The sequence below is a fragment of the Amblyomma americanum genome, chromosome 1 (genome assembly GCF_052857255.1).
Source record: "Amblyomma americanum isolate KBUSLIRL-KWMA chromosome 1, ASM5285725v1, whole genome shotgun sequence".
Lineage (NCBI taxonomy): Eukaryota > Metazoa > Arthropoda > Arachnida > Ixodida > Ixodidae > Amblyomma > Amblyomma americanum.
In genome coordinates, this window is record NC_135497.1 from 49,294,609 (window position 1) to 49,321,034 (window position 26,426).

The window sequence follows — 26,426 nt, forward strand, 5'->3', positions numbered from 1 at the left end:
CACACTGGGGGATCGGCCAAGAATCGGGTGGCTGTTCGCCTGCACTCAGTTATTAAAAACGAAAAGCACGCGGCAATGCAATTTGCAATTTGTAGAAAAGAAAATTTTGTTACACATAGCAAGGCATACGGTCCTTGCCGATGGTACGTGGTCCTGAACAGAGCCATAAGGGAAGGAATAAAGGAGGGAGAGCAGCGATGAAGCCACTCACTCCTTCACGGTTGCCATGGTAACGGCGCATGAGCACAATTGGCCTCTCCCATGTAACATGGTATCCGCGCATACGCACAACTTTCCCCTCGCGTGTACCACGAAATGCTCGACTGGTAGCCTAGTGTAGCTCCCGCTACAAAACATTTAGGACACACAGGTCCTTGAGCCCCTGCACGGCCTCACTGCACTCAAACGTTCATGTCCCGTATAACAAGTGGCAATTTATAGTGCACATTAAAGTACCCCGCCAGGTCTGAATTATCAGGCAGCCTCTGCTACGGCACCTCTCTCTTCCTTCTTTCACTCTTTATATACTTTCTGCCGTTCCCCACGGCAGGGTTGAGGTGTTCACCACAGGGTTGAGGTGTTCACCGAGATGGTACGCTATCCTTTCAAAAAACAAAATTTTCTTTTCATCCCCCATCCTAAAGCTTAGCAGCGGAACACCCCTAACCACTATGAAAATGAAATTGGTTTTTGGGGAAAAGAAATGGTGCAGTATCTGTCTCACATATTGGCAGACACCTGAACCACACCTTCAGAGAAGGGATAAAGGAGGGAGTGAAAGAAGAAAGGAAGAAAGAGGTTTCCTGATAGCCGTGCACTGTGACACCTGCATCAAAGTACAAGCAGCAGGCATCGAAGAGTCTCGGGAGCTCATTGCTGCAGCATGCCATGGGGCAAACGGAAGGAAGGCCACGCCCGCGTCCAAAACATTTGAAAGTGCTAGCTGTTAAACAGAGCCATGGACTTCACCTATGATCACGCGACCACTCATTGCACGTAGCCGGCGCCTTGCGCTAGCTTCGTCACAATCACTTGGGGCGTGCAGTGGCAACAAGACAGCGCTAAAGACAACGCCACATGCTACAGCAACCAAAGCCCATGATCAGATATGGGAACCTTCAAGTGTTTAATGCACTTGCAACCGAAGTTCCCATTGTTACTCTCACTGATGGCAGCATCATGTGCAGTTTGGTTTGAATCTGTTTTGTTACAGCATGCTGCATTGCCTAACATTTACGTCCACCACGCAGTAATGTGCAGGAGCGCTATATGCACTGTTGACATGTGCAGAACCCAAAGTAGACACTGGACCAAGCACAATGTTCATGTTCCGAAATGAGATGCTGTAAACAAGTAATTTTCCTCAAGCTTAATATTTCACAAAATCAGGTAAAGTCCTGAGGAATAAATTTTGGAAAGGATAAGTGACAAGCTCCTTAGCGCTCTTTTTAACCACATTATTCAGGGGAGCAATTTCTTGCAATGTGCTGTTTATATGAGTCGTGACAAAACGAGCAAATTAGGTCTTCACAAAAATTCAATTCAAAAGTCGTTTCACATAAAATTGGATGAAGCAACCTGTATCTAATGGTGCTAAGTAATGTCTGCTCTTAATGATACTGATGGGTAAAGCTTCAGTGTGCCCACACACACTCTCAGCAAAGACAAGAGCCAGAATTTTTGCAAAATATTTTTATTCCCAATGCATGGCAAATGGCTGAGGCTTAAGCAATGAGAGGCTGTGAGAGATGCCCACGGGAGACAAACCATCCTCCACACCACCGTAATATTCAGTCAGCACAGATTCATGAAGGTCTCTTCAAGGAACAGCCAGTCTCTTAACTGAACAAACCATCAACACCACTACTATATGATAAAAGGGGAAAATATTTTACATAACGAATGCTTGTAGAAGACTATCTTTCATGACTAACAAAAATATTGGTGTGCTCATAAAGCGCATAAAATATCACTAACACAACACAAAATGTTTGTTTGGAGTCCATTTAGCTAATGTTCATGTCAGTGGCATGCAGCATAAGACCAAAGCTGTCGCCACTCGTGTATGTGGCATTCGTAGTTGCATATGACAGCCATAAGGTACCCCATCAGCTCACTCTTTCAAAACTCCTTGCAAGGCTGGAAACCTTCCTCACAACCAATTCTTTCCCTGTCCCCTATTCACAAGCCTGTGTTACCAAAGCTAGGACTCCTTGTCGGCTGAAGGCACTTCGAGCACGCGTAGAGAGTCCGTCAGCCTTGCTACCCGCTCCCCTTCAACAACATCCTCTATGATCCACGCTGGGTATCCCTCCTGCTGCTCAATTTCTTTGCACGATCCTTCGGCATTCTCCTTTGGAAGGCACATCAGCAGTCCACATGAGAAAGGAAAACAGGAAACTTGTAACTCACTAACTCCATAAATTTTACGAGTGCAACCTATGAAATAAACTTGAAATGAAATTGCTGCTGTTTTACCACAATTCCTGTATTGCCTCAAAATTGCTGCAATTCCTGTGTTATGATTATATATTTTTCATGCACTCCTCTCCACTAATGCCCCCAGAGGCCTTGGAGGTATTGAAATAAATAAATAAATAAAATAAATAAATAAATTCCATATGCTAATATATTGGCAAGAGATTTTGAGAAAACACCCCAAATGATGCTTTAACTTGTTCATTGCATCTTGGGTGTCCGGTGGGTGATCCAAGATACTAAGTCATGCGATGAATCCGTCGCTATGCTCTGATTTATCAAAGAGCGTGTGGAAAGGACACACGCCATGTCGCTGTTGCCATTTATTGCCGTTTCCAGGAAGTTCGCATTGCTAAGTAAAAAAACATTTTTGGCAACAGCTGTACTAAGGGCAGCGTTATCTGTGTGAAGACAAGAAATTTTCTCTATGTGAAGCCTCGACAAGTGCCAGAGACCTCCCTACTCCACCCTCCACAAGAACCACACATCCATCACCAACCCGTTGCCTGCCTCCACACACCAGAAGCCCATGCAGCAGCAGAGCAAAAAGAGCAACAGTAAAATCAAATACAAAGAGACAGTGGGAAAGTCAGCTGCCCTCCAGAAGCATCCCCAACCGGCCACAGCCTCACCATGCCCCACTAGCTAGGGGGCCGCCAACATAGACACCCTCTAGAAAAATTCTGTTGCACTCGGCTTTAAGTAAAAGCATTCATTAAAGTAAAAGCATCAAAGTAATCACTGAGCGAAAATCCAACTGCTATTACAGCGTTCTCGCATCAGGTTTCATGATTGTCCTGTCAATTTTGTTTACTTTTCTCCTGGTACTACTCAGAGCAAAGCATCTGAATTACATTAAAAAAATCTGAAAAGAGTTTCACCCAAAACGAGACAACAACATATCTTTCCAAGGAACAACTGGGGATTTCCAACAGGAACACCATCACTTTCATGTAACTCTAAACTCTGCATACATTTTAGCACTTCCTGAGGGTGAAAGTTTGAAAAATTGTGTTGTATCTATTTTGAAGAAGCTGTGAAAGACATGAGAAGGAAATCCTACAATAGAGAAAAAAAAATTCGACTGATGGTCAGTCAGTGGCTCAACAGAGGTCTCGGCCGAATGCCCGTGCGTTAGTTTGAAGGAGGTGCCCGTGGCGGCCAGCAGGGCAGGAAATTGGCTCTGATGGGCAGCGTGTGGATCACAAACCGCACTGAGCGCTGCTGCATCTGCACCAAGTTCTGGGTGTGGCCGAGCAGACCGAAGCCTGTCACGCCTGTAGCACCGTGGCAGCCATGCTTGTGCATCAGCCGAGCTCCTGGAACAACAAAGGCAAAAAATTTGTTTTAACACAGTTTCTGCACAAGCAGGAGCGAAGTGAAAGTCAATGCTCACTTGGTCACAAAATACACAACTGATGAATAGTCGTACAATGCCTCTCATTTCATGATATAAAAGGAAAGAAATGTAGCTGGTCTGATAAAGACCTGCTTTGATCAAAATGAAAAGTTTTCCTCGTCAAAAGTCTGCAATTTTGTGGTAGCCTTCTTGCATGCAGACAGTGAAGTACTAGTAAGTGGAACACACATACTTGCACTTGCAAAATGTGAGACTGCACAGATACTACCAGCATACCCTGTAAGGTGGTAGTAACTCAATTACTGCAGTCTTTAATGTTGGTCGCCAGGTTATCACTGTCCCCCTTCCCATGGGCTGCTAACAAGCTGAGATATTTCCATGTAATAAACAAGGAAGCAAAAACCAGATGGGCAAAATACAGTACTTCCCAGCCCCACCACCTTCTCAAGGTTAGTGTTTTCCAATCTAATCTAACCTGTATCCTTGTTTGTACTATCCAGACACGACTTTAATTATTTTCTTTTTTCTTTTCCTTATTTGTTGGCATAACACTGGAGTGAACGGCTGTGGTAGTAGAGACAGCCACAAGGATTGGATGCTTCACAACAGAAAACAAACAACTGGTGGTGGGGGAAGCCTCAGGCCCTTAACCAATATTTCAACAAGACGACTTTCCTTTTCTCCCACCTCTTGCCTAGCTGCGACAGCATCACTCTTCTTGCGTTCATCTTTTCACAACTTATCTTCTTCACTTCTGCCTTTTTAATCCTTCTCCCTGCTTGCCCATCCCTTCTTTTTCTCCAAATGAACTCCCCAATTTCTTTGTGCATTTACATGTCATGATGTCCTTTGCTCTCGCATATTTTGCAGAATCTACCATGTGCAGCAACATCTCCTAAAGTGCGTGATCAAATTCTTGGAGCTTCTTTTTATTTGTTTGCACTAATGTCCTGCACTTTTCGTTTTCAATGCTATATCATATCCCATCTGATTATTTATGTTACGATTACTGTAGTGGAAGCTGTCTTCATCATGGGACACGAATTTATTATTGTTGCCCTGACCACTGCGCTGTACTTCAATTATCAACTATTTTGTTGTCACCTTCTTAAAGCATTGCTCACAGTTTGTATGCACTTTAGTATCTGTCCACTCTCTTTCTGTGAGTGCACATGTTTCACCTCTACAATACCTCAGGAAGGCATTGCAGAGACTGCCGTAAATAAGCACATAAGCAAATAGGCAACTAAAAAAAACTGCAGACACGAACAAATCAGCACCAACCATTGAGATTGAGACGTGCCATGGAGTCTATTGCATGGAGGTAGACCCTGCGTACATCTTCTTCACTGATGCCAGCCTTGCCCAGCTAAGCATGGCGCTCCGGCTTCTCCAGCCACTGGTGAGCGTTCACTGCCACCTGGGTGCCAAGGGGCTTGGTCAGTACCAGCACGTCTCCAGGCTGTGCATTGTCTGGCCTGTAAAGGGAGCATAACATTTAGCAATTAGGTTAAATGGCCAGGCTGATGAACATTCCAGTTTTTGTCTAGGGCCTTTCCTGTTGTTCTGAAATAGCTTGCCTTTAATGACGCAGTGACTACTTCTGTAGCAAACCTTCTAAAAGGATAACGTTGAGACAGGCATAGCATTACTATTGCTGTCATTCTTTGCTCTGGGGGAAGGCATATGTTCAAAGGTTTTTGCTGCAATTCTTTTTCTGTTTACATTATATTGCCATTTTCAAAATTTCACTGTCTATGCGACTGACCTGCTGGGCCTTTACTACAAGTACTCTACTTGCAAAAAGCATCAGCGTTGACTTAGTGGAGTGCAAAATAGTATCAGAACATCTTTGGTGGGTGCGGGATAGCACTTGATATAATGACGACAATTCCAATAAGACATGGTTTGAACTTGTGCAAAAGTGAATTGTACAGTACAGTGAAAGCTCGTTAATAAGAACTCGATGGGGACGACGACAGTTCAAATTGACTGAAGTTCGAACAAACAAAAGTGAACAGAATATGCACTTGGGAAGCAGTCGGGTAGCGAGATTAGCCATTTCATTGTCCGAAAGTATTCCTTCATCACCTCCTACCTTTTATCTGAATGCCTTTTTTCACCTTCAAAACTGAAGAGGCGCGTAGCATTCAGTGCATCCAAACTACCGCAGCGGAGGGCCCCACTGAAGTTGCAAAAGGCATACAACCACCACTGAGCATGGTCAAAAGAACTACCGTCTCACGTCTGGCGCTTTTTGACCAAATCCTATAGTGCAACCTCTGTGACTTGCAAATTCACACTTGTGAGTCGCGAGGTTGCGTAAGCATTGAAGTCGACAAGCAAAGGTAAACCGAGCGGCCACACGTATATTGCCCGATTTTGCAGCCTCCCCTGGCTCAAGGCGCACACTGCCAAACCAATGAGTGTGCTTTTTGGTGATATCCTGCTTCGATAATGCTCTGGCATTGACTTCATGCATGGTTCCAACCTTCTCTTCAAGCATTTTGGCACAGTAATTACTGCAAACGGAAGACAATTTTAAATGCGGTACACCGTGTAGGTTGACTGCTCCGGCCGCAACCAATCACATGCAAAGGCCACTGAAAAACCGAGACAAATACACACAGCAAACATCAGCCAAGCTCCAACTCATTCGTTTGGCACACGTCGTCGTTTCGCGCACGACCGCATGGTTTCGGATTTGGAGTGCTGGAGACACTGCGACATGTCTGATTCACTGTAAGCATCTCGTCGCTGGCCATGTGATCGATTTCTCAACAGCAAAACCCAACACAGCAAGCTACTGAAGCATTCGAGACCAACACATACAAGCAAGCCGGCTCAGAGGTCATGCAGTTAGTTGCTACCACTAGCACAGAGAGAAACCCCTCCCCCGTTTACCCAGCCTCTCACGCCATTTTAACCCTGCACACTTCTCCAAAGAGGTGGTGAAGCCTAGTGGGAATGTTTCTTGGTTCACCGCGTCACCCGCCCTCCAGGCGCGGTGGTGGTTGTTCGAATTAACAAATTAATGGGCTTTGTTTCACACAGACCCAGTGGAGCATGGCCAGACCCAGTCGTACAGTTCGAATTATCCAGAAATTCAAATTATGAGCTTTGGCTGTACAGTCAGGTATTTCCTTGGGCAAACTACATCATCAGTGTGGTGATTATTTGGGTATTAAGTAAGGTTTATCTGAACTTTGAAAACGACGCTCATGCTGGAAAAATTCATCATAGTACCCAACAGACAGAGCCTCAAATGCTCACATTTTGCATTTCATAAATGCTAACACAGACAAAAATAGCATGGAAAACTTAATTCATTGGAAAAAGAAAAAAAAAGAGAAACGATTACTGCACTCACGAGATGATTTCAGACTCTGCAGACTGATGATGCCACACCACCAATCATAGGCCAAGGATTGAGCAGTCTGCCCTCCTGTGACCCTTGTGCCTGCTTGTTCAGCCAAGTCCTGTGGAGAAACAAATGCCATTTAAGCTATTTGCACCATGCTTATCACTTCAGTACTGGGGCATGAACTCAGGCAGTGAAAAGAGTTAAAAGCTGAAACACTTGAACAGCTGCTGTCTGACATGGACATCTCTTGTAGATCTTCTCTCAAGTTATCTCTTCACCATGCTAAGCGCACGAACTTGAAAAAGAAATCTGAGACTGCATTCAAATTTTGAGAGCTCACACAACTAGTGCCCTCACACTCACATTAGCTCTGATAGGCAGCCATGGCCTACACACACCTCAAAACATTGATGCAAACATCTTAGGCTTTACTGCAGCAGGGGCCGATCCTACCTTGACTCCCCCTGATGAGAAGAGGCACGACAATGTCCCTCTGCTTTTCAGTGAGCTTAGTGCTGACAGCCATTACCATCAGCACGTTATCGCAGCGGGTCATGCCAAGTGCATAAAGATCAGACAGCACATTGGCACACGCTATCTTGCCCTGCAACAAACAAAAACAATGAATAAGAAAACATCCTGTACACATGGTGCCAGCAAAGGACACCAACATGAGGCCTGTCACCTATTTGATTCATTATTGTGTAACAACGAAGATGTGTCAACGCAGTAGCGGCAGTGCTATCGCTGAGCGCGCGCTGCTGGCTGGCTCTAGAACAACCGCCGACGTAAGGTAACAAACGCTGCTATCGTATTGACACATCGTTACAATCAGATTTATTTACACGCTTATAGAAAGTATAATTATAGTGTGGTTTTGAGCCCAATAAGACTGCTCAGTAAGTGACCTGTTATCCAGACTAGCCAATAAGTTAACAAACTTAGCACTTAGAAACTCAGATTATAGAAAAAGTTTGGTGATACTCTTACAGCTACAAGAATATATATTTAATGCTGCTTTGTTTCGTTTTATCGCCTGGTATTAAAACTACAGACACATAACTTTCTGCAAAAAAATAACACTTAGTATTTTTTGTACAGTCGACTGAAGTGACAGCAGAGCACTGTGATGTTGAAGTTCGAGTATACAATCTGCCACCAGGTTACTAAATGCAGGTAAGCATTTTTTTACAATGTTGAACACTTACAGCTATGTAGGGGTCTTCAACAGATGGATAGAAGTATTCAATAGTTTGAACCAGAGAATAACCAGAACCTCCAAGGGGCACAACACTGGAATCCATGCCAATGTCTGAATGGAAAAAAATATGTATATTAGTCAGGTTGTTATGGGCAGCTTCTTGAAGAAAGGGAAATTTTCAGGGAAGTTATCAGAGTTACTACATTTAAAAGCACTGTACAAGGCACCCAAAATGTCTTCAATGAGGTTAAACTGTCCGCACACCATCAGTGTTGGGTTTTGTTCCCATTATGACTTAGAGAACTATAGACATCCAGCATTAGTTCGTTTGATTCTTTCAAATGATGTGTTAAACATTAGAATACTTATGCCACCATGTGGACAACTATTAGCAATAAGTAATTTGTATCTTAATTTCTTCTTTCATGATATTTCACTTTAATCAACCGAACGAGTGCTGAGACATGGGGTTCACACTTAGGTAGCATGAGGCACGAAAAAAAAACCTGTAATATAAATGCTGATACATAGTTTTAATTCACTAAAACAATTAAACCAGCTTGCTTCAAGAGCTGGAATGACAACAAGCAACATATCAGCAGTTAAACTGCCGTTCTTTTCGTGTCTCATGTGTCCTACTTGTCACACCTATCATTTGGTTGATGAAACTGAAACTTAAACAGGGCCAAGAAGAAATTCAGTTATAAATTTAGCAGTCACAGGTGAGTACCAGGTGGTGATCTATGTATTGTAATGTCTAAAGCATGACTTGAAAGAAGAAAAAGTGCAAGCAAAAACTTTATTGTCTAGAGTGTTTAAATGTGAGGCTAAATTTGTACTGAAAGGGAAGATCATTCATAATCCAACACAAATACTATGTTGGGACAGACAAAAAGGAAAGAAACAGTCTACCGGCTTGTACCCGAAAGTGTAATAGCTTTATATCCAAACACCAGAATAAAGCTGGCCACACAACTGTAAATGTTTAGTCAATCTGCTGTACCAGAAGAGAGTGTCACACATGTCTTCAGCTAGTAAATTCTTTAATTAATTATTAATCGGTGTGTATTGTAAACCAGAGCACAGCTACTTGAGCGTCCGTGTTCAGTTTGTAAAACTAAAGTACACTTGGATATTTATCAACATTAATATCATCTCAATGTCATATTTCAGTCACTGACAGCCATTGTCCCTCCCTCATGCTTTTAGTGCGAAAGCACTATTCCACATGTACCAACCCCTAGCAAGAATCTTGTCTTGTGCTTGTACTATCCCAAGCTCGGGTCAGTTCGGAGCAGCATCACGCAAGCTGCAGCCAATAGGATGAAGCTCAGGTAAGTTTGGAGAAGCATCGCGCCAACTGTAGCCATTGGGAGGAGGGCATCTCACCACCTAGGTCACATAAGCTTGTGGCAACATCACATTCTGCGCATTGGATTGTGAGAAAACTGTCCACCGTGGCAGTCAAAATAATGATTGGCCGCAAAAGGTTGCTCGGGAAGAGCAACATGAGTCGCACGATCCCTACCGGTGGCTATGATAGAAACAGACACCTGTCAATGCAGTGGCACATCCCTTAACCGCTGCGCCACTGCGCTAGTAGTGGTACGCCGCCATCTATGAATGTTAAGTAGAGAATTACCACCTCTGCCTATATGGGCATTATCCTACTAAACCCCTCAGAGTGGCACTTAAGTGTCCCCTGCTTTCACACGTGTACTTGGTTTAACTACGTTAAACCCCTACCACTTTTTTTTTATTTAAAGGATACTGAACTAGAAACATCACTCACTTTATGTGTCACGTCACTAGTGAATTTTAGGCACGACAGACTGAACAGAGTTCACTGAATGCCAGAGGTATTCTCTCACCAATGACTGATTCAAGAACTGCAATTTTATAAAACAGCAGAAGCATGGAACAAAACAGTCAATAAGTATATCCTGCATCACATAATATGTTCATTTCAATGCTGGTACAATGAAAAATCATTAATTCCATCATGACATAAATGGCAGCCTTGTTGAGTGGCTGCACTGTTCTGAACAGAAAATAGCTAGATCAAGACAGTGATCAACAATTCCAAGTTGATGAATTTTGTATTTTTTGTAGGCTGAACTAAAGTGAAAAAATAGCAGAATGATGTTAGCGCCTGCTATAGCACACTAATGCATGCAAGTGAACAACTGAGTACTTTTGCGCTGGCACAAGTACATAACACCACGACAAGTACTTATGTCCTGAATCCAGTAGTACGTTCGTTTCACTGCCGTACGGTTACAAAGCATCACCGCAGTCGAAAAATCTGTTGAGCGTGCCGTTCTAATGCTTGTACAATCAGGCAAAGACGACAATAAAGTATCGGCACAAGTGTTCGGTGTACAAATTAAAACAAGCTGCTCTAAAGCTTGAACGCACCGATCTGTGATCCCTCAGGGTGGTACAACACGGTCTGCTGTGCTTCGCCGTCTCCCTTCAGCAAATTGAGCAGCTTGTTGAGCACACCCTGGGGAACCTTGCAGCCTCATCCTTTCATGTCAGCCAGGATCAGGAGCCAAAACTCTGGCTCGAGCCCGTGCTCGGCATTGTCGAACGGGTAGTAGATCACCGTCACGCCGCTGGCTCCGCGTCGGAACATGTAGCTCCGGCCGGTGACAGCATCGACATGTGCAGCCTCACCACTCATCCCGGCGAAAGTTCGAACGGCGGGCGGCAGTGGCAGCTTGTGCAGTCTAAGCAGAAGAGGAAAAGGAAGTAATGACACCTCCAGCCAATAAGAATTGATCACCGATCAATTCAATTAATTCACACAGTGGAGTGGCAGCGGACAGCTTTGCCCAAACTGACTGCTCGTGACAGCTAGCCGACTTGCCTGCTCGCGTTCCTTGGAGCCTGTCGAACGCAGCTCCAATGTCGACTGAGAACTGTCTTCATGCGCTTCACTTCCTTGCTTGCTGGCACTTCCCTATGCGCTTCCCCACTTTTTCTTTTATATGTAGCGCAAAGATAAGTAGTAGCGCTGCTACCTGCTCAAAACTATTTTGAGTTGCCATGCAGCGGCTATTCTTCAGTTTGTCATTTTGTTCCTATAGGCATTAGAAATACTTTTCATTTACTTTGTGATTAAAAATTCTATTGAAATTTCAAATGCACGCAATGTTACCTAAGCGTGTAAGCTTTATGCACACACACGCAAAAATAACTTGCAGTCACTAAAAACCGCAGCGCCAGTAAAAACAAAGTGACAATACTTGGACGCCATCTGGATGGCGTGTCTGAATGTTACGCCTAATCCCTTAGTGACCTGACAAAATCAGCAGGAAAGATAAAGTCGCAAGTGCTTCGGAAAGCCCCTTGAATGCAGGCGAAAGAACGTTTAACTACATCAAAGACTTTCTCTCCGATAGAACGGCTAAAATTCAAATTGGCACAATCAAATCCGACACCTTCAGTTTAGGAGACAGAGGAATGCCACAAGGATCTGTCCTGTCCCTCTTCTTATTCAATATAACCATCAACAAAAAGGCACACGAAGTCGCCAAAATCCCAGACCTAGAACACTCTTTGTACGCGGACGATATCATCCTTTGGACCACTAAGGAGAGTATCGGCACGATACAAGATACGCTACAACAAGCGGCAGATGTAGTAGTAGAGGAGGCACAAGCAGCGGGACTTCCGTGTCCCGCCAAAAAATCCGAAGTCCTCATCCTACACCCAAAGCGTCAAAGAAACAAAGAAAAAATAAAGCACCTCAGATCGAAATCTACGCGGAAGGGGCAGCCATCGTAGAAGTGGAAACACTAAGAATATTGAGAACCAAAAAACGTCACACTAAATAAGAAACTGAGAAACACCGTCAACCAAATCTCCCTTATCATCAGATGGATTGCAAATAGGCGAGGAGGAATTAAAGAAGCCGAGACCAGGAAACTTATCCAAGCCTTCGTTCTTAGCAGAGTCATCTACTGTACAGCATACGTCACCCTCACAGACAGAGAAAGAGATGACCTGGATGCTCTAATTAGACAATCCTACAAAATTGCGCTCAACCTCCCCCGTCATACCCCAAATGAAAAACTACTCCAGTTAGTTTTCCAGCTGAAAACCGGGAGAGGGCCAAGATATCTTGATCTGCATGCAAAGGATGCCTGCGTACGCCTTTTGGCCTCAAACACGCAAATTACAGTCATCAAATGCCGGCGCTGCTTCTCAGAGAGGCAAAATGTTTAAAACCAAGCACCTGAGGCACATGTACACAGCCAGATCTCAACGAAGGGCATTTCAAGAAATGTGAAATAAGCAGTCACAACTTGCAGCTTTGCAAGAAAGGAAAAGCCTTTATTCGATGCGCTCTTGAAAAGCCTATAACTTAAAATTGCAAAATACAAGTGACAGCATCAGGTAGTAGCCAACAGAGATATACTGATACTGGTACTGGTACTGACTCAACTTAAAACCAGCCAGAAGACACAACACAGGAGAAGACATGAGCTCAACAAGAGGCTGGACTAACAACTGAAATTTTATTGAAAGAAAGCCGCAAAAGAAGATCCGCAAAGACATGCGTGCGCACAGTACCCCAAAGCAGTGAAAGGAGGATATGCAATCGAAAGTCACTGGCATACTAGTGAATGTAAAAAAGCAAATTCCTTACGGCGAAAGTTTACCCACAGCTTAGCCACACGTGTCCTTAGCGTTACCGATGTAGTAAACCTCAAGTATCTACCAACAGATTTCTCCCTTCCGTAAACCACTGATGTGTTGCGGAAATTAGGCGTTCAAAGAGATAGGTCATCCTCATATTTGCGTTCAAAAGATTGAGTGTGTAGTGCCAGATTAGAATTTGCCTTCCCTCCTGTAGATTGAAAGTGCTCAGTCAGGTGCAAAATCAGACATCTGCCTGTCTGCCCATAGTAGTTGCAGCCATAAGGCAGTGGAACACAATAAACTTTATTACTTTTGCAAGTGGTGAACCTTTTTATACGTGACACTGTCCACTGTGGATGATTACCCATAGTTTTATCAAGCCTTTTTTTAATGGCCACGCAAAAGCCTCTTATCTTGCACTTAGCTGTTAAGACGACAGCAACATTACACTTTGCCGAGACTTTCTTGAGACTGTGTGAAATACTGTAGAGGTAAGGTATATCAGCATCATCCGAGTATGTGTTCCTTTCCCTCGAGCAAGTGAAAAGACGCTCTGACAGGTTGGTGAGATGGGCAAGTGGGAACCCAGCTGCCATTAGCTTGGAAACCTGCTATGAGAATGCGTCCTCAGCAGAAATGGCATGACTTAAGTAAAGCTGATGTCATGCATGCGATTGCACACCCATCAAGTGTTTCCATCTTTACTGGCCTTAGCCAGAGACAAGTACACCTCTTCACCACCCTTCCCTAGCCACGAGTGGCCTGACTCGTACCTAAAAAGAGGCTTCCCGGATCTTGGGCTGTAGCCCCAACAAACATGGTCGTCCACAAAGCGCAGGTCTGAACCAAGAAACTGCTAACGGTTCTGCTTAGACAATTCTGACGTAAAAAAGAGGCCTTGACTGCACACCTTAAAGACTTCTAAAACATCTTGTGCCAACTTTTCTGGGCCCTCCATGCCCAGGAAATTTAGGTAGTCATGAAAACAACGAAATGCTCCTATGCTGAGGTCTTCCAAACAGGGCTCTAATGCCTTATCGACTTTAGATTAAAAAGTGTTGCTGATCAAAGGTACGACCTGGGTGTAAATAACGCCCTGACAACTGACAAATCCAGATTTGCGGTAAAAGAACAACAGCCCCATGAAGCCAGCAACCGAAATCACGCAACTGTCTGTAAAAGCCTGTTCATTGTCCACCCTGATGCAGTCTTGCACATGCCTCAGAAGTCTATCATGTGACAATGAATAGTACAGGTCCTCCATGTCGATGCTCACTGCAGAGCACATGCCCAGGTTGCTGTCCACAAGAAACTAGATCTCCACAGAACTCCACTCTTGCGAGTTGGCAGGGCAGTATTTACATCAGAGATCAGGCGTATGCAGAGGGTCCCAGGTCGCACCGTTCCTCCGCGACATTTTTCTGTACAGAGTCGATACGGCATCAAAGCTCTATTTGGAAGACCTCGGCATAGTAGCATTTCGTTATGTTGATGGCTACCTAATTTTCATGGACAAGGAGGGCTCAGATAAGTTGCCACAAGACATTTTAGAAATCTTTAAGGCATGCGGTCAAAGCCTATCTTTTACGTCTGACTTTCACTAAGCAGAACCGTTTGCAGTTTCTTGATATAGACCTGCACTTTGTAGACGACCACGTGTGTTGGCACCATAGCCTAAGATCAGGAAAACCTCTTAGCTATGAGTTGAACTACTTGCGGCTGGTGAAGCACGGGTTGGCAATCGCATGCATCACGACCGCTTTACGGAAGTCATGCCATTACAGTGTTGAGAGCTCATTCTCGGAGCAGGTTTCCAAGCCAATGGCAGCTGGGTTCCCCTTTGCCCATCTCGTGCACCTGTCAGTGTGTTTTCACTCGCTTGAGGGAAAGGAACACCACTCGGATGATGCTCACGTAGTGGAGCAGCACAAAAATGTGCCCTCTATACCTTACCTCCACGGCATTTCGCACCATCTCAAGCAAATCGTACCAAATTTAAGTATGATCTTGCTGTTGTCTTGATAGCTAAAAGCGAAGTAGGAGCCCTTTGCACCACCGTTCAAACTAGGCTCGATAAAACTACCGGTAATCATCTGCTATGCACAGTAGGAGATAAAAAAGGTTCACCACTTGCAAAAGCAAAAGGGTTTTTCACGTTCCACTGCCTTGTAGCTGAAACTACTATGGGCAGACAGGCAGATGTCTGAATGTGCGGCTGACTGAGAGCACCTTCACTGTATAGGAGGGAAGGCGAATTCTTACCTGGCACTGCACGCTCAACCTCGTCAATGCAATCGGAGGACGACCTGTCTCTTTGCACGCCCGATTTTCGCGGCACATCAGTGGTTTATGGAAGTGATAATCTGTCCGGACATAGCTGAGGCTTACTATATCGGTAAGGCTAAGGACATGTGCGTGGCTAAGCCGTCGGTGAACCTTCAGGAATTTGTTTTTTTAGATCGTTTACTAGTATGGCAGTGCCTTTCGATTGTTTTTCGCCCTCTCACTGCTTTGGGGTTTGTGCGCGTGCATCTCTTTGCAGGTCTTCTTTTGCTGCTTGCCTTCAATAAAACTTCAGTTGTTAGACCAGCCTCGTCTTGTGCTCATCTCTTCTGTGTTGCCTTCAGGCTGGTTTTAAGATGTAATACTGAATGCCAGAAGACAGCCATTTTAGTGTCAAGAACACTTATAATGGCTGCAATTAAAATGAGTGTTCATTTATTACAAAAAATAGCGCTTGCTTCATTAATTTATGCACGAAGTAAATGACACCACATCACAATAAACAAGGACTAACCCTCATGGTGAAACTGCAGTTACAGCGAACAAGTGAACAGCGAACAAGTTACAGCGAACTAAACCTGCCACCACATCTAAAAGCTTGAACTTCAGGCCAACGCAGAAATCAGATCAGATTACTTCCCAAACCGCATGACACTGCCAAGCAAAGAATGTGACGACCAATAAAAAGCAACAAAAAGCAAACTGTAGGTAGCAGCCAATCTCAAGCAATCTCATGCAGACAAGCTACAAGGTCAGGCCAACAAAGATGTGGAAAGAGAAATTTGACTAAAGGCAACAGCAAGCACATTATTAAGGTTTTTCACAGCACACTGAGCCCTTTAAATGGAAAATACTTTCCTGGGAAAACATACCAGAAGCAGCAAATTTTTTTCGCCAATCAAGTTTTTTTCATGTACTTCACTGTTCTTGAAGCATGGGTAGGTGCAGAGTAGTCAGTTTAATACATGCATCCTTAAGCAATGCCACGCCAAAAACTGTACTTACAGAAAAAGCTTGCTTTACTGAGTGAATACCACTGGCCATTCACAAATTTCCCAGCCTGCTCCAGGTCACTGGCACAAATCGCACGCAACTTGCTGACTTGTACGACTTCCATGCTACCCTTGGTCTTTAGCTGGAAAAAAAATCTGAGGGATCAGCAAGATATCAAACTTTATATGCATTGCTTTGTTTCAATGACTAAGAAAAAAAACAGCATTTTCCGTGAGCACAACTAAACTATTTTTTCACACTAGCTTTCTACAGTAATTCCCGTTTATCGCGACCTCGTTAACGCTGACTTGCTGCACGGTCCCAGTACTACTGTGTATAGCTCTATGGTTTCAAATGCCTGTTAGCTCTGAGCCGTTGGCCTTGCACTGGTTAATGCAGAAAACCTCGGAAAGGGCAATCAGAGCTTTGAGCTTTGAGCCACAGGTATTCAGAAGCTCGATGATCCTGTGGGAGAATGTTTGGGCGGGTGACCCAGTAACAAACGCTGCTACAGTTACTTTCACTCCATTGCAAAAAACTCACACAGCAGAGACCTGTCCTCCATTTTGCAGTGCAGAAACAATCACTGAAATTCAAAGCATGCATACTAAATGCACACCTACCTTCGAACACAGCTTCATAACTATGGGTATAATTATTGCAATGAAATACCAGTCAGTACATGTAGTGTTCAATTTATCCTAAAATTATAAGCAAATCGACAAACAATAAACATTAAAAAGAAAATAAAATAACCAGAATTGTTAAAAATTTGTCAGAAGAAATATGTGACTTCCACCACACTTCAGCAGTTCTTGAGCTTTGTGCACCATCAAACCACACTTTCTTACAGGCACATTTGCACAGAAATTGGGCTGAACTTGGTCTTTAAGAATCTTTTTGTGTTCAACAGCAGGAAGAAACCAGGTTTTATCCAGAACCAAAGGGCCTTACACATTGCATCACAAGCCCAGATGGTGCAGTTGAGTCTACAGCCACTTACATAAGTCTCCAATTTTCCTGCCCTCCATAAGCTGCATGATCCCTGTCTGCTACTAGCCAAATTTCACTATTCTACCTGGCTCAGGGCCTCCCACTGCTTTTCTCAATCTTGGAATCCTGCAGCCCTAGCACATCATCATCATCATCATCATCAGCCCTACTACACCCACTGCAGGGCAAAGGCCTCTCCCATGTCTCTCCAATTAACCCTATCCTTTGCCAGCTGCATCCACCCTTTGCCTGCAAACTTCTTAATCTCATCCGCCCATCTAACCTTCTGCCGCCCCCTGCTACGCTTACTTTCTCTTGGAACCCACTCCGTTACCCTTAAAGACCAGCGGTTATCTTGCCTTCGCATTACATACATACACAATCAATCCTACAGCATGTGCCAACCTTTTGTACAGGATGGGAAAGAATCTATGGTCGATGATAAAAAAGTATCGACAGCGCATTCACATCAGTCAATTCTTCAGGGAAGGGCAAGAGGAAAAGCAGAAAAACAGCAGCTCAGCATGCGTGCACATCACAATTCCAACAACAGTGCTCGGAAGTTTGCTTTGGACTGGCATTCAACAATACATTGAGGCAGCTTACAACATTCATGTGGAAAGAAAAACAATTTGAACACATTAGTACCGCATTTTATCTCATGTATTTTGCAGTCGTGGTTGTGCCTTCTGGATACAAAATGAGGTGGCAGCGAACAAGTTTCGGGGTTAATAGTAGTTTCCTTGAAATAAATGTGGTAAAGGAATGCTAACCTTATTCGTAAACGGCACTCCTCCAGAGAGTCCCAGTTCAGGTCCTGCTTGATACTGTTATTTCGAATAATTAAAAGTATATCTGTTGCTGACAAACCACGCCGCACGATTCGGAACGCGTTCCAGCATATCACAATAGGTTCTGACTAGAGGATCCCACACTGCACTGGCTTACTCCATAATTGGTCAGATGGTAGTGAAGTATAAAAGTTCCTTAACCTTCTGAGGAGCGTCCCAAAAATTCTTTTCCAAAAAATTTAGCAATCTTGATGCCTCTGCCAAAATATATTGTCTGCTTTCTTTATCATTATTCTCGTTTTAGCACCGTACTCTCCAAAGCAATACTGCTAGATATTGTACTATCAACATTTTTGTGTGGCATGCAAATGGCTTGTACCATGATGAATATGTGTAAATATAGCCTAGCCAATTTTCCATACCACAACTACAGCTGCAGCCAGATATCATTTTGTGGAGCAGCACAATGGCCTTCAATTTTACTGTGGTGAAGCATGCAGCATTTTGTTTCAAACATGAGCGTGAAGGGAAGACTTCATGTTTCATGAAAAGAAAGGAATGACACGCATACTGGAGTTTGCAAGAATGCCCTGTGGACATTACAAAACACTGCCACCCTTGCTTTATCTTTGCCAGCTAACAAACTCATTTGAGCACAGTGTACTAAGCCAAACTTGAGTACATGAATGTCTCACTATATTAGGCATATCTAATTGCAGTGAAGATTTGTAGCATATTCCATTGAGTCAGTGCATCACAGCAAAGGTTATGAAAACAAATGCAAGTTTATGAGCTTCACAAGCACATGAGCTTGCCCAATCTATTTATGCATGTAACTGAGAAATTTGCCTTGAAAAGATGTTTACTGCTGCAGGTCACAGCACTTCTATGCCAGGTAGCCCATTACAAAGGAAGTCAGCATAGATAGCGTAATAAGTAATGTAAGTATGGTTGAATATAAAACTGACTATCCTTGAATATAGAACTTACTATCCAGACCATAGCTCTTGGATCTAAGCTTCACATCTTTCTGCATAATACAACTAACAAAGCAATAGAGCAAGAGAGTTTTTCGAATGAAATGAAAAACAATATTTCACTGGCATTCAAAACCACTGACCTGCTACTCAGCAAGGAGGGAATAAGAGAGGCAAAGATGAAGGAGTAGAGGTGCAGGAAATTGTTAATGTTTAGAAAATAATAATAAACTTAAGGAAATTTTAAGAAATTATGTAGCCACTAATTTTGCTTGGTTTTATGAGGTTTAAAAACACAAAGCAGTGCAGGCTGTTAGATATTAGAGAAATGGATAAATCTTTAAGTGTGCTAACATCACAGAGTTCCTGCACCTCTAGCATTTCGTCTCCATTAAAATGCAACCACTGCAGCTGGAATTGAACCTGCATCTTTCTGGTCAGCAGCTGAGTACCATAACCGCGGCTCCCATTTGGGGTGACATGCTTAGTTTTGTTTATTTGGGTTTAACATCCCAAAGCGACTCAGGCTATGAGGGATGTTGTAGTGAAGGGGTGACATGCAACAAAGTGGTGACTAACAGACTTTACAAAGTTCACTACAGAGAGAGTGAGCATTGATGAGGTATTAGAGTTTGCCTAGTCTACGAATGCCATATATTTGTGCAGATAATTCATTACAAGTACATGCGGCCTACGACAGGCTATGGCACCTAAAGCACAAAGCAATATGTCCATAAAATGAAGGCAAGAGCAGAGTTTCTTGCTGCCAGCAACCACTCCATAACCCAAAAGGCCAGTCAGCTTTTAAAAATGCATGTCCTACCTAAGTCTATTCAAGATTTCAGCTCTGATTTTGATTTGCATTTATTGCCAACTCACACAGCTCTCTCCTCCATATCTTAGCATTAACCCTGTTTTTCTTTCAGTGGTTGACTGCACTCCTCGCAATTTTAAACTTCTTAGTGTACCACTTTTTGCCCGAAAGATTTGTAGAAGGAATGCAGTTTAAAATTCTTTTTGAGCATACTGCAAGGCACTGTTCATAACTTCTGTGTGCATGCCAAAGGCCTTAAACCCCAATCTACTCGCACCCACTTCTCTCAAATGCTCTGCATTTGCGCACGACCTGGCTGAGACATGTGAATGACCTGGCCTAGATGTACTGTTACCACTTCCACTACCTCACTCCCTATCGTAAAATGTTCTCTTTCCAGATTGTTTAGTATTTTAGCTCTCTTCATTTGCACTGAATACTGTCCTCAATTATGAACTACAATTCCTCATCACTGATACTACATCAATGCATTAAGACTAAAATATGTTCAGTTCTTACAAGGCAACATTTACAAAATGAATTATCAATCTTGGGGGCCAACTTGGGCTTTTTGTCACAAAAGTTTGACTAGGAGTAACTTTGGTTGAAATTCTTCTAGCACAATAATCCTTGTCTTGTTGCACTCTATGATCCTTCTAGATCACTCTGGCAGGTCTATTCTCATCATGCCACAGAGTGTTTAGTAATTAGCCCACCTCCAAATGAGCAACATGAATTAGGTGAAATTTTGAAAACTATTTCATCTACAACAAAACTAATCAGATATTTGAAATTACCATGCAAAAATATACAAATGGTGCAAGTTTCAACCAGATCCACCCATAAATAAGGAAAAAAGTTCTAAGAGGTGTGTCCCCCCTTAAGTAGACTTGTTCTTTCTCTATTTTGGCGGTTCGAATATTCATATCCTGTAGAAACCCACACATATCACTTAGCTGCCTCTGCTGTGCATCGTCGTCATCTCCTGCATCGTGGGAACCGGTATTGCATAGTGCTCCTGGGTTTTCTTCCACATCACCGGACAGCAGAAGCAGCTCTTTAACAACAACGCACTCACATAACAAAGACAAAAGTATTCCCGGGCGTGGGAGCAGCAACAAGCAGGCACTGTCCGATTTACTTGCGTAAAGACAAGAGTCATGACTGACCTGGGCAAAGAAACGGACAAAATTGAAGAGCCACATCACGTAGCCGCACCACTGAACAGTTCCGGGACACGCCAGCAGTTCTTATCGACGACGAGTGTTGATGACATAGTCGATCCGGATGCCTTGATCCACGAGGAAGCGGTCCAGCAGGGTTGCCAGTGGTGATCAAAGTCTTCACCGTGAAAGCTGACGAAACTTGTTGGCGAGTCGTTGCATTCCCGTGCTTCCAAAGTATACAAGGCGCCAAGCTGGAGACATGAAGTAACCTCGGCAAAGAAACGGACGAAATTGAAGAGCCGCATCACGTAGCTGCTCCCACGCCCACTGAGGGTGGCAGGGTGGCAGTCAGTCATGCACCTATGAAGCAAACAGTGAAAGGAGGCAGGTGCTTCTGGCAAGAAGAATGTGATGCACCCTGCCCCAATGCGGGGTCACTGTCACTTGTGATGTAGCAGTGCCATACTCTACTTGAACACAGGGACCCCGTGATCAGTACCTTGCGCACTTCAATTCAATTTTATTTACTTTGGAACATACACATTTACAAAAGTGGGCAACAAAAGCATCTGGACCCTTAGCCAGTTGCTAGTCTGGGCCCATGCAATAAGTGCACAAAATAGCATACCTGGGCACTAGTAACAAATAATTGTAAACCTTACATGTTAGATCAGCAAGCCTGTTCCCATTTATATATTCACTCTCCTTTTTGTGTCTTCAGGCAGTAAGCACTCATCAAGAAAAAAATATGTTTGTTCATATGCTCCATAAGCATAGCATGTTGAAGTCCACTCTCCAATGTCATGGGAATGCAAGGAAGATGATGAAGACCATGCAGCCAAGCCACATTTCATCACCATCGCTGGTCGCCTCCGCACGAGACTCAAGCTTAGGCTGCTGGCATTCGTCGGTGGTTCCTGCCTACACTGCCTTAACTGCTTTGTGCGCTAGTCCCTTCTCCCCCGTCAATAAGTCCCCTCTTCAGAAGTTACATCACGTCAAAAAAAAAGTCCATTTAGCGGGAGTAGCCATCTTGACAACAAACAATACAGATGTACACAAACACACAGAGTTGCTCAATGACAATCTCACTGTGTCAGTACCATACATATGCTACACCCACTTCAGGCATGCTCAAAACAGACCAAAGTATCCACTAATGATTTTCTTATACTGAACATTAAACTCTTTTTCCACCAGGTTAATAAACTGCCAAGTAAAGGTAGACAATGCTGCTTTCTGAATAGTTCCTGAACTGCATTTGCCATTAAACCCAATTCACGCACCACATTTCTAAGTATTTGAAGCTTCAATACATTTCAAAATTAAAAATATCTCTGTTCATCCCACCTTGTAGCCAAATGCTGCGGCATTTAAAGCATCTCGCAGCTGTCACGTCTATTAAAAGAGTATCGACAACGCATTTTGGTGGCATGTTGTCTTCTTCGCAGTGATGTGTAGGACATTACTATAGATGGCTCACCACGTGGTATCTCCGTTCCGCAGCTAAATAGTTTATAATATAATTTTCCTCCCATGCTCTCTTGGTTTGAGTTTCGGCAGCTCTGTGATGTCAGTTTTGCATGCGTAAGGCATAAAAAAAATGCAATATAACTGCTGCTGCTTCATGCGTTGTCATTCCAGCTCTTGAGGTGGACTGGCTTTAACGTATTGAATTAAAATGATGAAGCAGTGAATACTTCGCATTTTTTGTGATGCCTTGTGTGAACTGAAACTGCAAGTTGGCATCATTCGGCCACTGAAAGTGAAACTAAAACAGCATGAGAGAGAAATGAGATTATAAATTATTCAGCAGTTGTAGGTGAATGTCATGTGGTACTCCACGTATACTAATGCCTGGCACATCATTAGAAAGAAGAAAACACACATCCAAAAGTTAGCTGTCTATACAGCTTTAATTCACTAAATTAACCAACACAAGGAGGCAAGTCATTTGTTCTGACCACCAAAATGAACCAAAGGCAACCTGCACCCACATCTTGTAAGCAGCAACCAATGCCACTATCAGTGGTGGTGCGAATGGCGAAAGCTTTTACAGCGAGCTTTGTAGCAGAAAAAATGTCAATACAAAGCAGCTTCCCAGTGTTTTGCAACAACCTAAAGCTGAGAAATAAAATAAAAATGCTAAATTATACCCTTAAATGTGAAGTTATCTATTCACCACAAGCACAGATACCAGAGTGCCTCACTTCTGCTGAAGTATACTGTGTAATGTCAGCACCAGCTAAGGAATCTCCAGGTAGTCAAAATTTATCCGGAGTTCTACACTGCAGTGCTTCTCAGTGCTCGGGTGGAGCTTCAGGACATTACCTAATCTCACCAGGTCAGAAATACGCAAAACAGGCAGCTCAGGCACACAGATAAAAATTGACAAAAAAATCTGATACCGATACGACTTTGCCTGCACATTCTAAAAGTTCAAACACTGCAACACTTCCAAGTGGCATTTACTGCAACTTGCTGCATACAATTGATTTGTACAGTTAAACTGCAAAAGGGGGCATGCCATTTGCTTTTACTGGCGATATGAATGGAAGGCAACTGACACCTATGTCTTGTAAACTACTATCTGAACCTTTATCTCAACGCAACCAATGAAACTACTTTTGAGACAAGGAAGTAATGCAATGAGCAACTCAACCAATCTCAAAAGAATGCTGTCAAAGCAAAGCTCTCTTACTTTCCATTCTGAAACACTTTGCTACACAAAAGACATTACATCAGCCTTAACGCACGTGGCACAACCAAAAGCCCTCGAAGCAAAATAGGTAAAAAAAACCAACACTGCAGTGATGGCCTTGACCATCTGCTTAGTACGGAGGAGGTGCAGGGTTCGATACCCAGTGCCACTACCCATCAGTTTTCTAGCAGAGACAAGTTTCTCCTTGGCCTGGTGCTCAGCTTTCTCTGGGGTGAAATCTTAGGGAAAAAAAAACCTAGTCTTTGACTCCCACATCGTGCAGACCAAAAACATGACAGCCACTGTGCACCTTTGTCGCAGTGGCTTTCTGCCACCGAAATCAAAGCCCCCCCGTCGTCATCATCAATAGTCCACACACCTTGGAGTCAACGTGCGTCACCAGTTGGAGTATGCCATTCTGCATCGCCACAGGAACCTGAGGGTGGTTCAAAAGCACCAGGAGTGTATTCTGCTTCTTCAGGCCATGACTCCATGTGACTATCAGCTCCAGCAGCTCCCTGCATGCAGGCACGACACAGAGCAAGGCTATTCAGACACTTCATCAACCGCTACTGTTCATAAATGATGGCCAATTTTTCAAGCAGCTCCAGTCGGGGACTGCGGAACACTGTGCTGTCCTGGCACTAATCAACGCCTTGCTCGTTTGACATATATACTTGTGTAAGGGCTGTGTTAGTGCAAGGGCTGCAACCACGGCTTGGCAGCCAATAATTTAGAAAGAAATAAAGTCAGCCAAAAGAATTTCACTTCACACATGTGTCATTTAAACACATGGTGCATTCCACCCAGAGCCAACAGATGGTGAAACCTGCCTACGACACTCTGTACAACCAGTGTGATCATGCTGATGACGTGTTGTTTCGTCAGACTGCCTCACTTTCTACTTGTGAGCAGGGTGTTACACCAAAAAAGGCAGAACGTTATTGGTATTATCTCCAACAGCACAAAAGTCGGAACAGGGTGCTCCCATGCTAGTGCCGTACTTCCCTGCACTGCCCGCCTGGCTCAGACGCTAGCGGTTGGGCATGCTTCGCATAGAAGTCGCAGCAAAGATGCTTTGAAACTAGTCGCCGTTTATCATAAAAGGCATAACCATGCTACCAGTTAAGCACAACACAATACTCTGACATTAAAATGAAGGTACCACTGACGTTTTTCATGCCTTTGCCAGTAAAGCGATCAGAAAAGCAACCCAGGTAAGGCCAGCTCCCACCAATGGCTTCAGATCGCACAAGCTAAGCATTGTATCGAACCTTTGGCCAAACCATCATTACTCTCAGTAAGGTGCTATGGCCCAACAGTTGTATGCACATACCTCTGCCAAAGAAGGGAAGGAAACTTTGGCCAAAAAAGTGGCCTACCAGCATCTTATTTTAGGTGGCTCGTGCTGGCTATCAAGTAATATAGCATGTCACTGTGCACTGTACCGTCCATACCTTTAATTAATGCATTATGTACTTAAAAGATTCATCACAGAAGTGCTAATACGTCATAAAAAAACGTGCCACCCCATAAACAGGGCACGGGTTCCATGTAATGGCTGCACACCGTCAAAATCGCAAAGATAAAGAGCAGTCCTTACACGAATGCCCACGGTACTTTTTACCTTTTTTAGTTTCTTTTCGTTCTGGCACCTTCTTTGAATTTCAGTTTGATCATACTTCAGCACAATGCACCTGCAGGGACCCTAAAGACAAGCATTGTAACAAGCTACTGTATAAGAAACTTGTGTAAGGGCCACACTTTTTATTTAAATTTGGGAGTGAATTTTGTAGATGCGGCTCATACACGAATTAAAAAAAAGTACAGCCACATTTTTTTTCTCAATTATATAGTTCAGAACAGAGGGTGTGGTCCATACATGGGTGCAGCCCTTACATGAGATTATAAGGTATATATTTGTGGATCATCATTCTAAGAAATTTGTCACTCTACTTAGGAACAATCGTCCACAGACCAGAAAAAAAAAATTCACATCAAAGGCAAGTGCCAAATTAGGAAAAAAAACAACAAATGCTACTTCACGAAAATGTGCTGGTTAAACCGTCCCTTCCAATAAAAACATTTCCCCAACTTCATCAATTTAACTCAACTTGGGGTAGGCATGATGCTTACGTAGCATTGCTCCTCATAAAAATAAAATGAAAAGAACACATTGTGAAGGCAATGTCCCTTTACTAGCTGCAATTTAATGTAAAAAATTCTACCAAATTCTTGTCGCGTAATGGAGCAAGCAACCAATTACTTGCTTGGGGTGGCGAGCACCACCCCTGACCTCCCCTTGTTGTCATCACTGAACCTGAAACACCAGCATTCGGGTTAGCAAGCACGTACTCCGTGTCAGCGGCCACTTCTGCAGCATGCTGGTCGATCTCCTTGAAAAGAAGATGGGGCCTGCTGCACCCCTTGTGAGACGAGTCCAATGCCGCCTGTGCCAGGCTGACAGCCAGCTCTCGGATGCCTTGTACTGGCGACAGTAGTGACAGCACGATGGCACTGCACATGCGGACAAAAAAACAGAGTTGTAACTCTCGCTAGTGGTGCTCGTAGTCTACTATATTCGGCTGCCATTCTGTGCTAGATAAGGTCACATGGTGTGGGAACGCAGGATGGCATCAAACATTTTTAGCTTCA

The 26,426-nt window shown here is 43.6% G+C and overlaps 1 protein-coding gene and 1 pseudogene across 1 annotated transcript; both read right to left on the reverse strand.

Moving 5' to 3' along the window:
- Positions 1–1,677: 1,677 nt before the first annotated feature.
- LOC144112775 (inactive selenide, water dikinase-like protein) lies at positions 1,678–8,506 on the reverse strand (annotated as a pseudogene).
- A 1,915-nt stretch (positions 8,507–10,421) lies between these two features.
- LOC144136247 (uncharacterized) lies at positions 10,422–26,296 on the reverse strand. The gene is made up of 3 exons (XM_077668481.1): positions 26,127–26,296; positions 24,151–24,289; positions 10,422–11,135 (listed from the first exon to the last, which is right to left on the reverse strand). The coding sequence occupies exons 1-3, from the start codon at positions 26,294–26,296 to the stop codon at positions 11,079–11,081; spliced, it is 366 nt and encodes a 121-aa protein (XP_077524607.1). The 3' UTR covers positions 10,422–11,078.
- Positions 26,297–26,426: the final 130 nt, after the last annotated feature.